At 41.6% G+C, this 17212-nt stretch overlaps 1 protein-coding gene across 1 annotated transcript in view; it reads left to right on the top strand.

The window, feature by feature from the left end:
- The first annotated feature begins 4045 nt into the window (after nt 1-4045).
- oxr1a (oxidation resistance 1a) overlaps nt 4046-17212 on the top strand; it is a 111906-nt gene continuing 98739 nt past the window's right edge. Inside the window, exons 1-2 of the mRNA XM_056602998.1 lie at nt 4046-4209; nt 15129-15212. Coding sequence (XP_056458973.1) covers nt 15196-15212 — 17 coding nt within the window. The 5' untranslated portion in view covers nt 4046-4209; nt 15129-15195. The remainder of the gene's footprint in view (nt 4210-15128; nt 15213-17212) is intronic.

Genomic DNA, 17212 nt, shown 5'->3' with positions numbered 1-17212 from the left:
TCTGAGACTCTTACAGCACTGAGATTTAAGGAAGAGAGGGCATGTCAAGATATTTACGAGTATCCACAACTTTTATCCAGCAAGCCATGTCTAGACAAAGTTAAACCGGAACATAAACCCTGTTTTGATAGCAGACACATTTTGTGACTCAGATCACAGAGTAAATTCATTGTTGTAATTTAAAACGAGGGAAAGACTGAAATGATTTAAGTCTGGTATTGGCTACTGTGGGGGAGACAAAGCTGCATCGGCCTGTTGTTGTTGTGGTTGTGGTGGTGACGGTGGGTGTCCAAGTGTGTGTGCATGTGTGTGTGTGTGTGTGTGTGTGTGTGTGTGTGTGTGTGTGTGTGTGTGTGTGTGTGTGTGTGTGTGTGTGTGTGTGTGTGTGTGTGTGTGTGTTTGTTTTTGTTTGTATCTGTCTATGAAGAAGCATTGGCTAAAATAATCGGCGTCACATTGTTTGGGTTTGTGTTTGTGTTTGTGTATTGGGGAGGGTGGGGGTTCAGAGTTGATTAAAGCTAATGCCATTGGCATTACTCCACCTCTCTATTTATCCTTCCTCTGCCTAATTAGGACTGCAAGATGTATAGACCAATCAGGGAGACATCAATGCCTTCTGACGGAAACTCCTTTCTTGCACTCTTTATCTCGTAATCTTTGCACAAACCCACTCATTCCACCAAGGTTATGTGTGATAACTAGTGTTGTCACATAATAAGACCCCCTAGAAAATGCAATGTTTTTCTGTCCAGGATTTAAAGGTGAAGTATTTGTGGTTGACCTATTATATATAGATTACCTGTGCCGGGAATTTGCGGGTTTAAACATTAAAGGCATTGGATGGAGGTATAAGTCAATCCCCACGGATTAGCTACTGTTTGATCCCTGAGCGTTCTGACAAGGGGATGGGTTTCTTTAGAACAGTAGTTTTAGTCTAGTGCCCACGGCACTAGACCATGGCATCAGCTCACAGGACGACTCTTTAGATCCTGTCGTCTTGAGGTTGCAGCCATGAGCTGATCCATGTCGTGTCATTCCCCTCAATGGAGCCGTTCTGCACCAGCACTAGGTTTCCACAACCAACAGTGGACCATCATTGGAATTAAGAGTTAATATGCAGCAAAACATGCAAGAAAATACTATACCTCCCACCTCCAGTGCATGCATGTGCAACGGAATTGGTAATATGGGTACATGGAATATTCTGTCTACTCTGTGGTAGATAACAACTAGTTATTTTTACATTTCTGACATGTCTCTCCGTCCCATTTCTTATTTTTTACACTGCCTCCATAATTGATTGCACTTAAGTTTAGTAAATTTCACCTTGCATGCACGTAAATTCTCAAAAATACTTTTTTGAATATACATAAACATTTGCACACACATTTGCATGAAATGCAAATTCATAGACTTATGCAGTATAAACTATGTGAGTGCAAGCACAGACAAATAAACACACACACCGACACGCACATATGTTCATTCACACACACAAGTGGCCAAATAAACACAAAAGAGTGCACATCTATATGAAATCAAATTCTAATTGAGATAACACAGAAGTCAATGAAAAGCCATTTCCTGTTTGCCTTATCGGCCTGTCACATGGAGCAGGGTTAACCAGGTGACACATCCACCAACGGCTGCCTGTATCACCCCAGGTCATCACTAACTGCTCCCGGCTCGCTCGGGATTGACATGTGGTGCTCATATCTCCCAACCAAGGTTTGCTTCATGCCTTTATTGCATCCCCTGGTTGAAGGGCCTGCTGTGGTGCTCTGGTATTTGTGTGCGGGGGCTAAAGTGAAAAAAAAAGAAAGGAAAGAAAGAGACAGAAGTTCAACCCATGCAAATGCAAATGAAACTGGACGTGCTTTTGAATGAAAGGTTAATTGTGTCTGATTACATCTTTCATTGTAGGCTGTAATCTAAGTTCTATGAAAAACAATCACCGCTGTTGCACGGTAACTAGACTTCAATGGGCTAATTGATAAAATGGATGGAATGAGTCGCTTATTTCGAATCACGTGATGGAATAAAAACATTGTCTTCTGAAGGTTATTCTAACTGTGGTCCTCCCTTCCGGCAGAGTGATTTCAATATCCCTTGTCAGACACCTTTAGTACATGACAAACTTCACTGAAGGCTAGAGGGACCTGGAGCTGGCTGAGCATCTGATTGGAGGAGGATCATGGAGCTTCACTTCTAATGTTTCCAATCCCACACGTGTGAGAGCACCTTTTGTGAGAACAGAATGTACTACTCTGAATTTGTCCATGCAGAATTCATGTCTGAGTCACCACATCAACCACGAGTATTTCCTGATGAGAATAGGGTCGTTGTTGCTGGATATGTCTGAGATAACACATCTAATGATGTTCACCACTTTTCCTCTTTGAATGAATGATGAATGATGTATATAAGTAATAATGAGGTTCTGCACCAGTTTGGATACTTGACCACTCCAACTGGGGTGAACAGGCTGGGCCCAGTATCATGACACCTTATTGATCTCTTAGTTGTCCCAACTGCAATGAAGGAATGAAGAGGCAAAAAACAGGCTTCATACCATTCAACGTTGTATTGAATTTTTCAGGAACATTTGAAGTTTTTACCACAAATGCAGCACAAATGTCCATAAAGGGAACCATCGTTTTGGTTTTAGTTGGGAATACAAATTAATACTCATATGCAAAGAGAGAGAAAGACCACCATTTCACATGTGGCTGTGTGTTGTCTGGGCTTTACTGTGTCTTATGTGTTGTGTCTATGTTTTTTCAAAAGCTCACCTGATTCAGTTCTAAAAACAAGCCAAGTCAATATAAAGCAAGGTACCCCAAGCCCTTTCACCGTAAAGGAAAGCTAGCTATATTTCTAAGGAAACCAGCTGTCTCCCTCAGTTATTTATGAGTGAGCTCTGGGGGTCTTCACGGGGGTAGGCGTCTCAAGCATCATTCTTCAGCCCTCATGAGGACTCCATGCGATGCTCATCGATTTGCCTCCTCGCTCGCTACCATCAATCAATACAGTAACAAGTCTTCATTTATACTTGAGAAATGCACTGTATCCAACTCAGTGAGCAGATATCTCTGGCTGCTGTCACTGGGACCAGGGGGAGCATCGGTTTCAACCTTGCCGTAAGCCTGATCTGCCCAACAACAATTGAATCATGAATGTCAAAATAATCGGGCCAGGGCGCTAATTACCCAGCGCACACGTGACTATGCAAATATACAATTAAACCAGCTAAATGATTTTATATATATATATATATATATATATATATAAGCTTTTTATAAAAATGAAAAGAAAAATAAACAAGGACATCAAAACACAGTAACATAATTACAAAGTTTGCGTATCATAAAATGGTCTATAGTGATGTTGAATGTTGTGGGGTATTGTTGTGTCTATCTAGCGCAGTAAATCATCACTTCTCTGTACTCATAGTCCAGAATGGTGGCAGGTTTGGGACATCGAGCTGGAGTTCAATGAAACGGGTGGTGAAGATCCTTAATTATGGTGTTATCCCGGTCTACTGTAACGCAATATCCGGTCTTTTTCTTCCGAGGAGCTTTATACGCCAGATAACAGTCCTCAGAGCAAGACTAATTCAAATATAACAAGAATAACAACAATTACTAGGAGAATGAAATATCAAATATTATTTATGGGCTGCTAAACCCATGTAACTGATGTCTCACCCACTCTCTCTCTCTCTCTCTCTCTCTCTCTCTCTCTCTCTCTCTCTCTCTCTCTCTCTCTCTCTCTCTCTCTCTCTCTCTCTCTCTCTCTCTCTCTCTCTCTCTCTCTCTCTCTCTCTCTCTCTCTCTCTCTCTCTCTCTCTCTCTCTCTCTCTCTCTCTCTCTCTCTCTCTCTCTCTCTCTCTCTCTCTCTCTCTCTCTCTCTCTCTCTCTCTCTCTCTCCAATAACGCTCATTTGGAGCATCCCGTTCTAGGCGTACCGTCGTTCGATGAGAACGGTTAGGAGAAACCGTTTGGTATGTTCCGCTCCTCCCCTACTCTACGTCTTAGAAATGGTAGTTTCTATTAGAAGGTCAAATGACTCTGCATGCCGGCAACTGTCAGGCTACAACAGTCCATCCCTGATAAACACAACACGACCAAACAAGACAAGAGAAGCTGGCTCCTGAATATGTTTGCAAACTGAACTTACCCATCGGCAGTACGACACTACTACGTAAAAGTAAGTACCCGCGTAGAACAAGCTGTAATCATGTTTAGTTTCTATATCGATGCACACACTGTCTTGGTCTTGTCCGGTCAGGCTCTGTTGTGGAGGTCTACTTTTTCATATATATTTTATTCTGAAATAAAACACTTTGCCTGAAACGCCGCTCAGTGTTTCTGCAAGGTGGAAGGACGCATAATATGCTGCTTCTCAGCAGTGCTCGCCTATAACTGAATTAAAAAGTACACATTTGTCAGATATCGTGAGAGCAGGATAACAGGATATTCATTGTAAAATGAATGAATAGGACTTTTACAAACACATATTTCTCTCTTTCTCCCATACTCCTATGTTGCATTACGTTTGGTTGGTGGTGGTTCTAGCTGTGCTTAGGAAAGTGCCAACCTCAGCAACTACAGATCTCTCAGTTTGGAATGAAGATTAATTAAATGAGTCAACACTGTTGCCCGAGATGCATCCCAACAGAGTAGCCCATAGTCAATTACAGGATTGCGTATGAATATCCTTTATGTTGCAGACAGCGCATATTCTGGCTGTTAAATGGGAGAGCAAGGACCACTTAATAGTTAATTACGGAAATTAACTTTTTACTGAAGTCAAGGACAGGTTAGCAAGTATACAGGGGATGTTAAGATGATAAGGTGTACGATCGCACTTTGTTTATCCCTTAAGGTAAATCGCACTTTCAATTCCAGCAGAATCAACATAGACAGAATCAGTGATCCATAAGATAAATGAAAACCTTTCATAAAACTTTTAAGTTATAGGTAGAGTAGCACTAGTACAAGTACCTACAGTTGGTCCTACAGAGCCAATTCTATAAATGTAATGAAAATATTTAAGATAAATATATTAACCCAACGAAATGTATGGATTGGTTAACAGAGAGCCGAGTCATTCAGTGGATATAATACAACCTTCTTGTGTTTGTTCAAGGTCAAAAGTTAGTTCAATGTCATAATTTAGAGCTGGAAGAGGTGGAATAACTCCAACGCCAATGGGGTTGGAATCTCTCATATCCAATTAAGCCTAATATCCACTTAATAACCAACTGGTGGCAGATCATAACTTGAGTGACTGTTCTCATGCCTCATGTCCTTGTTTTATTTACACTTTGTTTCAGTTTTAAACCATACAACTGCTCCACTGCCCATGCTTTGGTTGTACAATAAAAACAATTTAAATCTTATTATCAACCACTTTGAAGGCAATATATTGATTTTAGATTGGCTGTCAAAATGCACACATGTATTATCACATGTAGTATCTCATTATGTGCATACTAACTGATTATATTATTATACCTCTCCTCCTGCTTATTCAATGGTTGCCGTGTCCTACTGATCATTGCGTTGCGGTTCATATTGATAAGGCTAAGCCGTTATTTGAAGCAATTCTTCCCATTCCTAAACAATGATTTGGGCATTTCTATTTCAAATAGTTTATCAGCATACAAAATTGTACATGAAGAATAGCCAGAATTTGATAAATGTGCTTATGATGATAAATTGTGTGTTTAGTCTTTTATATGTCCGTTGCTTATAACCCACTGCTATCAGTGCGATGCTCCTTTGTCATGTAACCAGCCAGTGATGGAACAGCTGCATTCAATCTCATCTCTCTGGGTACACTCATTAATGTGCACAGAGCTTCAAGGTAGGCCAGAGTACCCTCTTGCTACCCAGAGGAATACAAACATAGCCCAGAACCCCACTGTAATACCTCCCCTCACTTGTTGCCGGGCAGACTACTACAGATGCCATAATGATGTGGGGCTGCTGTGTTGAATTCTCAGCATTCAATATTCATGAGTTATATTATATCCCACTTATTATGTCATAAGATAATCTTACAAATCTTTGCTGGAGTTCAATTAAAAACGTATTCTCCAAAATGTTATGTAACATTTTTTGAAAGTTATTCTTTTCATAAATGTTTTCAATTTGCAATGGTGGGATTCAGGCAGCATTCACACTGAAACTCAATCAAATTCCCACTCCATCTTTCTACATTGTATGAACAACATGGAGGTTTATTTGAATTAAGATAAATTTCTCCCTGAAGTTTTGACAGCACATCAAATTGATGAATAATCTACGCCTAACATGTTCATAAAGACTGTCAAAGATGATGGCTTCTAAATGCATACACTACAGATATTCAGGGGAACAGGAATCTCCAATATAGTTGAAGGCAGAGTAGTTTGACCAAGGCCTTGTTTTGTTCAGTACAACGTGTAAACATTCATTGGAGCCAACATATCCTCGATACTTCCTAGAACGGTGGAATAAATCAAAGATGCCATGTCCCACATTCTTCCTGATGAGAGTCTGATGAAATTATTTATTTAAAGGATATTTGGAGCTGCTTAAGGAGTTTTATGATTAACTATCTCTACAGACACTTTGTATATGAGATGATGTTATGTCTCACCTAATTATCTACTATGCATAACTAAAATGTGTTTATATTTGCCTGTGATTGCAGATATTGTTTTTCTTAAAACAAACCATTCACTGCTTTATGGATATAGATATAATGCATATGATCAATACAATGCTGTTAAACCTCAGCACTCTGCATGCACTTCACAGTAATATTATGTATTTTATGCGTACATCTTTCTACTTCAGTCCAAAGGGTTTACCGTACAGACTGCTAGTAAAACATTCATGAAATGCAAAATGTTGTTTTTTTAATAGAGAGGGAGATAGACAGAAGCCAGCCCAGATCTACAAGAAAGCAATTACGTAATGACAAGTCCTGTGACATAGTGATTTATAGCACTCTGTTGGGATTCCAGGTATCCATCTGGAAATCCTTCAACGAAATGAAATGAAATGACATCATTGTTTATAGGCTCGTTCTGTCTCTCTACCCCCCATCCCCTCCTTGATTGTAAGCCTTGTTGGTGATGAGCAGCCAAAAGTTTCAATCCAGTTTGATTTGCAAGGGTTTGCTGTGGAAGTAGCATGTCTTTTACCATGCCTGCCTTAAATACACCAGTGTGGAAGGGAATACCCTCCTACCCATTGAATAAGACCTTTAACCTGCACTGAGTCGTGTGTTTTGTCTGCCTTCAGGCTATGTTGAAGCTCAAATTAGTTGATAAGGTGGAGGGACACATCCACAGTTCTCACAGGGAGATACAACCAAACGCATGCATGTTATTCACAGTTGGTTCCTTGTGGATGTAGCAGTCTTAGCCTGGGTCCTTAGCAGCTTTACATGCGTAGACCTAAAGTACACAACGTCATGGGACTGGCAGTGGATTAGAGAGGATTTGCCTTGTAAGCTACAGTATCCTAGCCCATTGACCCCCTCGGCCGAATGCCTCCCTCTTCCCACCCTACCCCTCCACAGCACAGCCACAACATTATAGTACGTATCCCTACTGCCCACGTCGCCTGTCTGATCTTAATCCAAATGACCGATTGTTAAGGTAAAGGATATTGTTTTTGTTGTTGTTGTTGTGGTTGAATAGATGTGCTTTATCATTTTGTGTTTTCAACAACTGGGGTAAGGAAGGTCGAATGGTGAGGGGCGTAACTCCCGGCCAAAAGGTTCTGGAACCCAACCCTAACATCCACATTCTACTGCTCAGTCGTGAAATTAATCTAAATACGTAGAGTAGTTTCTACGGACTTAATTGTAAGTGGTCATCCCTTTTTTACTCATTTACATTTTGTAATCACATGGGTTAATCTACATTCGTCTACGGCTTGTGATATCGTTATATTGTCTAATTAGGCTTCAGTGGAAAAACAATTGCATGTGATCCTCCTCTTGGAATGTTTTCAAAGAAAGAAAAGTCATGTTTTATGGGCATTATTCTCTGTCAGCCTAACGTTATTCAGTGACGTGACTCAGCAGAGAAATATCCCTAACCAGCATGCACACCCATAACTTAAACTGACAGCATTCTCGCTGCTGTATATACCTTGCCAAGAGCCAGTACTCTGGAAAAGCTGAAGTTTCCTCTTTTCGCCACTGTCATCTTCCACAGAGCCCATACACAACGAGACGTTGGGGCACACTAAGGGATAAAAATAGACGTGCCTGGGAAGGTAGAGAGACAGAGTTATCTGAGGTAAGCGGTTCAATCTGTTTCAAATCAGCATCCGTCCCTGCTTGTCAAAGCCTCCCTCTCACTATAGAGCAAGCCAGTCATAACCTCACAGCTGAATAATGTACAGTGGTACAGGAATAACTGGCACTGGCAAGAGTTAATCGCGACCACAACTTTATAATAGTCCTAATAAGTAGGCCTATTATAGCATAAAGAAACAACAAACCTCAGTATCTAAAATATATTAATTAATAGGAGGTAGATATATATTTTTATATACTGATTCGTTGTGTTTGTCCTTTCAAATGTTTGAAAAGAACATTGCACAAAGTAGATTGAGGCCAGGGGATAATTCATCAACAAGCCAATATGCCACTTTATGTTTTTGACCAAAGATTTAAATCAAGGCTTTGATATTCTTCAGCACTCTGCTGATAAAAGCATTGAGAGACACGTTGTCACTGGTTTACTCAAGTAAGTTTTCACTTATTTGATACTGAGAATCACATTTTTCAGACTGAAAAGAGGACACCAACATTTTAACTTGGAAGATTGGCGTACCAAATCAACATCCACAAAAGTCCAAAAATTGCAAAAGGTTATGAATTCAAATTCTGGAAAGGGCTTTCAAGATCTCTCCGAGATCACCATATTCAAGAATCAAGATTTAATGTCCTCCAACCATTTAATCTAAAAACATTGCATCCACCAGTAAACAGGCAGTACCTCAATTAGATTTTAATTAATGTGTCAATGCTATTTGCTGTATTGTTTGTGTGGGTGTTGAAGGAAGATGTTTGTTAATTAAAAGTTATTGCAGTGTGAAATTCTGCTGCATTCACTTTTTTAGATTGTCCACACGTCACTTAACATAGAATGTTAAGTGATGTTCAGCAAATCAAGGATGAAAGGTTAACCAATGTCCCATCTAAATAATAAGTGTAATATCAAATAAATACATTTCTAGCTTCTTTTTTTTTAGAGTAAGGGTGTGTCTATTAGATGTAAAACGTATGTCGACCCTGTTGTTTGAGTTGGAAGAGTAGCTTTCAAATATTAGAGTTCTGCACATAAAATACAATGTGTCTAATTTTGCATTGATGACATCAAGAGTTTGAAATATGTATAGGGGCTGTATGTATGTGCTTGACACAGCAACATATTTAAATATGTTTTGTGTTGCTGTCAAACACATTAGAGTCTGACCTTTTTGGCCAAACAATATAAATATAAAGGTAAACAAAAAGATATCAAATGATTGAGTTAAGATATTGCAACAAATGGTCAACTTTGTTGTTGCTTGATGCTTACTGTAAATTATGTTGTTGGAAGCAGGTTTTGTAGCACACGTATGTACTTATTCACGTATAAATTAATTGTAATATCTGTCTAGATCCTGCTCTGTCAAAGTAGTGACAAATTTTTCCTGTCAATATTCAAGTGTATGTGCAACAAATCCTTATGTCCAACAAATCCATTCTGCTCTCCCTGCGACACAAGGCATCGGTGCAATTTACATTTAGATGTCTCTGTTTGCCCAGCCAGTTGCTCTTATCCGGGGCAACCCAACGATGACACAATTGACCCCGGCCAGGTATATTGCCGTTTGTCCCCCGAGAAAGGCTGATATGATTCTCCTGCCTAGATAACAGGCAGGCATCACCGCCATTAGAAGAGTGCAAATATGAGCGTCAAAAATGACTGAGAGGGTGTTTACCCGTTGCCCAGTAATTGACTGATCATTTGCATAATGGCATTGTGCTTCCTGCCAGGCTAATGTGACCCCTATTAGTTCGGGAAACATAGCCTGTACTTGTGTGTGTCTGTTTGTGTGTGTGTTATTGTGTGTGTGTGTGTGTGGACACAAACCAAGGAAAGGGATTGGCGCTGGGGGAAATAAGAGTGGTGTAAACAAGGCTGAGGTGGTGTCTGCGGGGCAGGACAACAGGGGGAGAGAAGAGAGGCAGAAGGAGGGGAAACGATGAGAGGCTGATGAGTCATATCACTGCAGTAGTCCCGGCACCCATTGAAATGCCACTGCAGGTGGGTACTTTTCAAAGTGATGATTGAATGTAAAAATCCTTCTTTAGTCTGGATTCTCACCCATTTGTAGAGCCTCATCACCTCACATATAGGAGGAAAGTGTAACATTTGGTTCTGCAGCTGAATTCTTAGAGTTTGATTGTTTGGCAGACAACCTATTCTACTGTGTTTGAGCTGTTGGTGCTGAGCGGGCTCCCTAGGCTAACGATGCTGTCTGATCAATGAATGTTTTCTTCATCCTTCCCATTCACATTCTAGATTTAATCCAAGAAAACCAAATCCGCTGCTTACATCCCTAACCACGTTCTTCTCTCTGGACTGTCATGCATAAACCCGAGGGCAGCTCGGAATACAAATTTTAAGTTAAAAACATTACCACATTCATCAAATAAACGAAACGAAATGCATGGTGTGGGGTAGATCTGTCACAGATGTTGCACTAGGTCCAGACTCCAGAACTATTTTGTCTTCTGTTAGGATTCATGTTTCTATAGGTAGCGGTTTCTCACTAGAACCAAAACTAATACTTGGCCATTGCGATAGCTACGGTCCTTGTGTCTTTCTGAAAGTTTCACCTCACCCCATCCATTACATGCTTGGATGCTGATAGTGTTTGTCAGGATGGTCTGCCCTACTACAGACAATTAGGCTAAAACACAAGGCTTGATTAACGGCGCTTGGTAAGGGAAACACATAGGATCCATGTTTTTCTCTACTCTTTTTTTCCGTGGAGGTGGCAAAGACCACCACATCCATTCATGTCAGGGGAACGGAAGGGCTGCTTCCCCTGAAGATGAGATGGAGAAGTACAGATGAGCACCCTGTTCAGAGAAGCCATTGCCACACCAGAAGACCATCTCAAACAAGAGACTGTTAATTATAGTATATGTGCCTTTGATATATTTTCCATCAATGTTCCTCACCTTCAAGTTGTCCTTCCTTATACTGTTCTATAATCCTCAAAAAATAATAGTGTATTCGTTTAGGCTGCAGCACCCTGCCATCCAACCAAAATTGTCCCTGTATAAATGTTACCAAAAATAACTAATTCATTTGTTGAAAGCTGGGTTTTTGTTTTCAGGCAAGTGCGGGGGTTTGGTATATAGAGGCTGTCCACATAATCATTTTAAATCCCTGCAACACTGTGACGAATGGTAGGATGAGCCACATTTTGGAAGACGGAAATTGTCTGACACTATGAAAGTGTCTTTCTGTGAACCCCCCCCCCCCCCCCCCCCCCCCCCCCCCCCGCCTCCGGGTGACACATTTCCCTCAGATTAGAAAACCGTTTGTTTCATGAAATAGTTTGTAATGGGAACTTTTATTTATCTTTTTTCCTCTCTCTCTCTCTCTCTCTCTCTCTCTCTCTCTCTCTCTCTCTCTCTCTCTCTCTCTCTCTCTCTCTCTCTCTCTCTCTCTCTCTCTCTCTCTCTCCCTCTCTCTCACGCTCTCTCTGTTTACCTGTAGCTTTGAAGGGTTTGCTTTCTGCTGTTTACTCATTACGCATTACATTATAATGGGAATAGTTAATACTCGAGTGATGCAGATGTAGGTCAGGCCTCTCCAACACTCCAACACAGAACAGAAGAGAAGGCGAATTAGGTCACATTCAGGCAGTCGACATCTGACAGCGCGCACAACTCTTGATATTGTCTGATCGGACAGCTGTGCCTTTTGCCCTGACGGTACCTGACCTATGCTCGCCCAGCGGCTTTCCATTGTTTTGTTGTCACTTCTGGAATTCTATTCCTATAATCTTTAATCCAAGCCATTTTCATATTATCAAACGTATGCCATTCTTTGGACCTACTTCTGTAAATGTGAACAAAACTTAAAAAGGGAGATGAGGCCTTATTTACATAAACACTCCAATTAAATAAGGGGGCTGTCCAATGAGGTTAGTGTCGTGGAAACACAACATTTGTTTGAGTATGTTTCAGCACGTTGTCGTAGTAGAGGGGTTCTACCTAGATGAAAGTAAATCTCGGATGATGAATGAAGTATAATAGTGAAACTATTTGGAAGGCTATCACGCGATCTGCCGTTTGTTCTAGAAGCAACTGATTCTTAAATCTGAACCGGTTAACAAAATTAAGATTACATGGTATATGTGTAGGCTGACTGTTGTTATTGTTATGGAGGTACTTTCTCATGACTCATTACTGGGTTTAGACCGCTTTTCGGAACCTGCTTTTCTCAGAACAGTCCCTGAGAATGAAACCATATTGGTGGTATAAAACATCTAAGGTTTACTGTATATACATAGAGGTGAGTGACACACTTTTATAACTGTGTTTTTCACACTTCTTTTCTTTCATTATAGAATACAGGTAAGATTAGTATTATACTTTCATTATTTGCATAATATATAATAGTTATATTTATTTTAAGCATACAGTACATTTCTCCCATATTGGCCCCTCCCACTTTACCCTAACCCTATTCATCCAATGTTGCCTGACTCACTTTACATTGTTAGCCTTAACACTAGGGCTGAATATCTTTCTTTATAGACTGTTTTCAGAGGGAGATGAGCAAGTGGTACGGGTCAGCTGAGGTGGCCTCAGACGCAGGTGCCGGCACGTGCACGGCACGGTGTGCGCGTGCACACCTTGGTTCCGAGGCAAATGGTAGAAGGGGCCCAGCAAGTGGTTTTAATCACTCTGGTCTCCTTTTCCCTTCTCCCCTTCCCTCGCTCCCTCTCTCGCTGTGGCCCTCCACTCATCTCATTATAGACACAGGGGTGGTGGACGGGGGGGTTGAGGAGGCATAGGCCTCCACATTAATTATTGAGCCCTGTCTTCTTTCCTCTAACTCCTCTAGCACTGGCTCTAATAACCTTTACATGAAAGAGCAGGGACTCCCGCCAAACCCTGGGAGCCATTATATAGGGTGGAGGGCACTGCGGGCTGCAAAGAGAGGCTTTGGGGAGTTTAACAGTGTGACTTGCATTATATTATATATATATATATATATATATATATATATATATATATATATATATATATTATTTTATTTTATTTTTTCTGGTGTGGATAAGTCCACACTCACGTTTGCAATGTGGCCGTTCATTGAAATATCATTTTCATGGCGGAACATATTTGTTCCATATTTAAAGGGGAAGCCTGTACGATTTTTATTGCATAATTTGCTTTAAATTGACGATATGTTGTACAACAGGTTATTGGACTTAACAAATGAGACCTTGCTGTCGCTCTGCGGTGTGTGGATCAGCCTCCAGGCTGATTTATTTGAACCGGGCCTGTGAACTTTTTTCCGAACTTCTTAATTTGAACGTTTGTTCAAGATTATATCTAACACATGTTAATGATTGCAATCGTTTCAACCCATTGTTTCAACCCAACTGTGCTTTTAATGAGTGAGCTCCAGCATGCTGCAGTGCAACTACCGGCCAAAGGGGCCACTAATGAGAAGGAATATTTGATTCTCCCATGGTGTCCCTTTAATACAGTTACCGGTATACTAATTTAGGGCTCCAGACTAACTTTGTCCTTGGGTGCACTGGTGCGCCTAAATTTTGAATTTGGGTGCACCAGCACGTATTTATGGTGTACCCAAGTTTTGAGTTGTTGAGGGGGGGGGGGGGGGGGGGTTGGACCGTGCCTGCCTTGCGCTGAGTTGTTGAGGGGGGGGGGGGGGGGGGGTGTTGGATCGTGCATGCCTTGCTCTGAGTTGTTGAGGGGGGGGGGGGGCAACCCGGGCAGCTGCACCGGTTGCACCGTCGATATTTACGCCATTGATTAATAATATCTTGACCATTAAATAAATGCCTTAAATAAATGCCGAATCTGTATCTTTCATAAAGAATATCGTCAGACAATGCCAAGGGATCGGTTCTGTCCCGAAAAACCCTCTGTCTCCGGAGAGACGCCTGTACGATAAGTGCGTTGAGGTCCATGGGAACACCCACAAATGGTGACGCCATTATCGGAGGAGGGGCTAGGAAGCTGCGCACGCCGATATAAGTAGCCAATCTCCGGGTAGACTCGCTGAAAAGCTGCTCCCGACCAGGTTTGGTTGCGAGCGTAAGTCACCATGGTGATACAGCGACGCTTAAAGAGATCGACTTTCATGGTACAGCTGACCCAGGCTTTCAGCTCAACATACCTCGCTAACCCTCTAATCGAGCTTCGTAGTACAGGCCCCTGGATTGGGCTTCGCGGGTTTGTTTCCCGGCGTTTCTATTGTTACCGGTCTTGCGTGTCCCATCGGTTTATTAGGTGTCTAATAAATCGCTGTCTAATCAATACTTCATTCACTGCCTCTTCCGTGGTTATTACAATATTATGAATGGACTGCTCTGTAAAAAAATAAATAATAATAATTATACCAGATACATTTTCAGTCGCACCGGTGCGCCCAAATAAAATATTTGGTCGCACTACCCCGAATTCTAGGCGCATGTGCGCCCAAATTAGGCGCACTCTGGAGCCTGTCTATGCTACTATAAATGCCTAATCCATTTCAGTTACCCAGTAGGTAGAATGTTTTGAGACTAATAGACTTTTGCCATGGTGTATCAGGCAAGGCTAGTGCAAGCAACTTGAGTGTTCTGCAATTCTGTGATGTTAATTGTGTGCATGTGTTTGTGTGTGTGCTTGTGTGCATGTGTGCGTGCGTGTGTGTGTGTGTGTGTGTGTGTGTGTGTGTGTGTGTGTGTGTGTGTGTGTGTGTGTGTGTGTGTGTGTGTGTGTGTGTGTGTGTGTGTGTGTGTGTGTGTGTGTGTGTGTGTGTGTGTGTGTGTGTGTGTGTGTGTGTGTGTGTGTGTGTGACCCTGCAGGTTTGAAGGCCTAGCCTGAAGTCTCGGAGATCCCTCGACCTCTGCTCTGAAGAACAACACTGCCAAGATGTTCAGCACCAAAAGGTCAGCGAGATGTCACTTTTCCTCTATTCTTTTCCTCCTGTGAGGAGTAAATACTCCTCACAGGCACACTCATGTGGTGGTTTGACAGTTGAATGAAGATTGTTGCTATTTCTTTGCCATATTTCTTTACATCTAGGAATCAATTATAGTTAAAACTGAACTCCTATGTATTTACATAAATGCAAAAACAAACATACATATTTAATATGTTCTACAATCATGATCATTTACATTCAGGAATTCACCTAGGGAAGGACGGTGCATTCTTTAGGTGGGAAGGCATCTAGGGAACATAGAACAATGTAAGATTCCTAAAGTTGCTTCTTTAAATATAAATGCACATCATAACATGGATGCATTCAAGTTTTATTTATTGTGTGTGTGTGTTCTGTAATCATTTTAAAGAGAGTGAGATGAATAAACTATGTTCCCGAGAGCTAACTCAGCACACCATATGACACATATATGCTCATAACGTTACTGCCATGCTGCAGAAGCCTCGAGCTTCAAAGGCTTTCCTAAACCTATTCATGTTGTTTGCTGAATATGAAACAATGCGCTTTTTTCCCTGGTCCTTCTAAACTGCTGAACTCAACATAAATGCTGGGGAGATTCTGTTTAGCTGTCACACCTCATGCCCCTGCCCCTTGCCTCTGTGATTTTTTTATCTAGTCGTAATATAGTTCAGTGCAGTATTTTCCACGTCTTTACTGCTACACCATATGCATACATGGCCAGTCTTTAATTAAAGTAGACAATATTGAACATTAACGTGGCATATCGTACATTGACGCAATACTTTTCCCTTTGACTTTACAGGAGGTAGCCTCTAACGATGTATTGACCATCTTCATTCCTGCTCCTAAAACAGCAGTCCTAAAATTCAAGTTATTATTGGTAATTTGCTTCACAAATACATTGTATGTATTTTTTGGATGATGCCCCAATGGAGGAATGGTCTGATATCATTGATGCCCACCCATACCGTTATCACTAAAATATCATACTCACTCTGGTCCTCTTTATTAATAAAATAAGGCATAACGGAGGCATGGTCTGCCCCTAAAGTGTCCAGTGCGAGGCATATCTTGAGTTCTGAGTTCTGTAATAAGTCAGAAGGATGTCAAAAGATGTCCATCAAGTCAGACCAGGCCATAACAAAGAGAGATAGTTGTGTTTGTGTCAGGGTCATCAATCACACAGTTTCTCACAGCTTTTGGAAAGTCTCAGGGACAGGAACTGTTATGGCACCAGCAGTGGCAAGCTTTGGTGTTTTCCTGTCAGGGAGATCATGGTGAGATGTCGTGAAGTTGTCAGGAACACACCCATAATTGCTTTCACTGGGAGCTGTAATGAAATTACCGCAATATTGGCGTTGGTCTCATTAGTGGAGTGTGGCCGACCAAACAACGTATTTTGCCCAGACTTACTGTGGCATTTCCACATGAGCGCTGACAGCCCTAAACAATAACTCTGCGCTGCTATTAGTTAGCCTGGGAAATGTGCATGAGCACGATACACAATCATGAGACCTGTTGGAAAAGTACCTTATAGCCTGGCAGAGGATTACTCAGGCACACTTGAGGATTCATCACAGACAACAGCACCAAAAAGCAGGCTTTTCGTTGCGATCACGTCATGGATCTCAAGGACAGCTCTGACCTTGGCATGTTCTTGCACTACAAAGGCCGTTGACAAAGCATCAATTTACCCTGACCCTCCCTCCCTGCCTCCTTGACCCGCGACGTGATCAATGCGCCACATGATCGGAGTGTTGATTACACCGGGAATGACATCACGGACACCAGAGTGCTAACGGGACAGATTCTACATCGACCCGCCCGCTGATCTTGACCCTTGTAACAAGTAATTGTCATTTAGATTTGTGGCTGTTGGAAGCCCCAGGCTTTGCGCTTGATAACTTATGTATGCAAGGGGTAAAGAGGGTGGAGAGGGGTCTCCGGAGAGGTGGCTAATATATGCGTACATATGCCCTGTGG

Source organism: Gadus chalcogrammus, chromosome 11, assembly GCF_026213295.1.
Source record: "Gadus chalcogrammus isolate NIFS_2021 chromosome 11, NIFS_Gcha_1.0, whole genome shotgun sequence".
Lineage (NCBI taxonomy): Eukaryota > Metazoa > Chordata > Actinopteri > Gadiformes > Gadidae > Gadus > Gadus chalcogrammus.
This window is presented reverse-complemented; position numbering and strand designations above follow the sequence as displayed.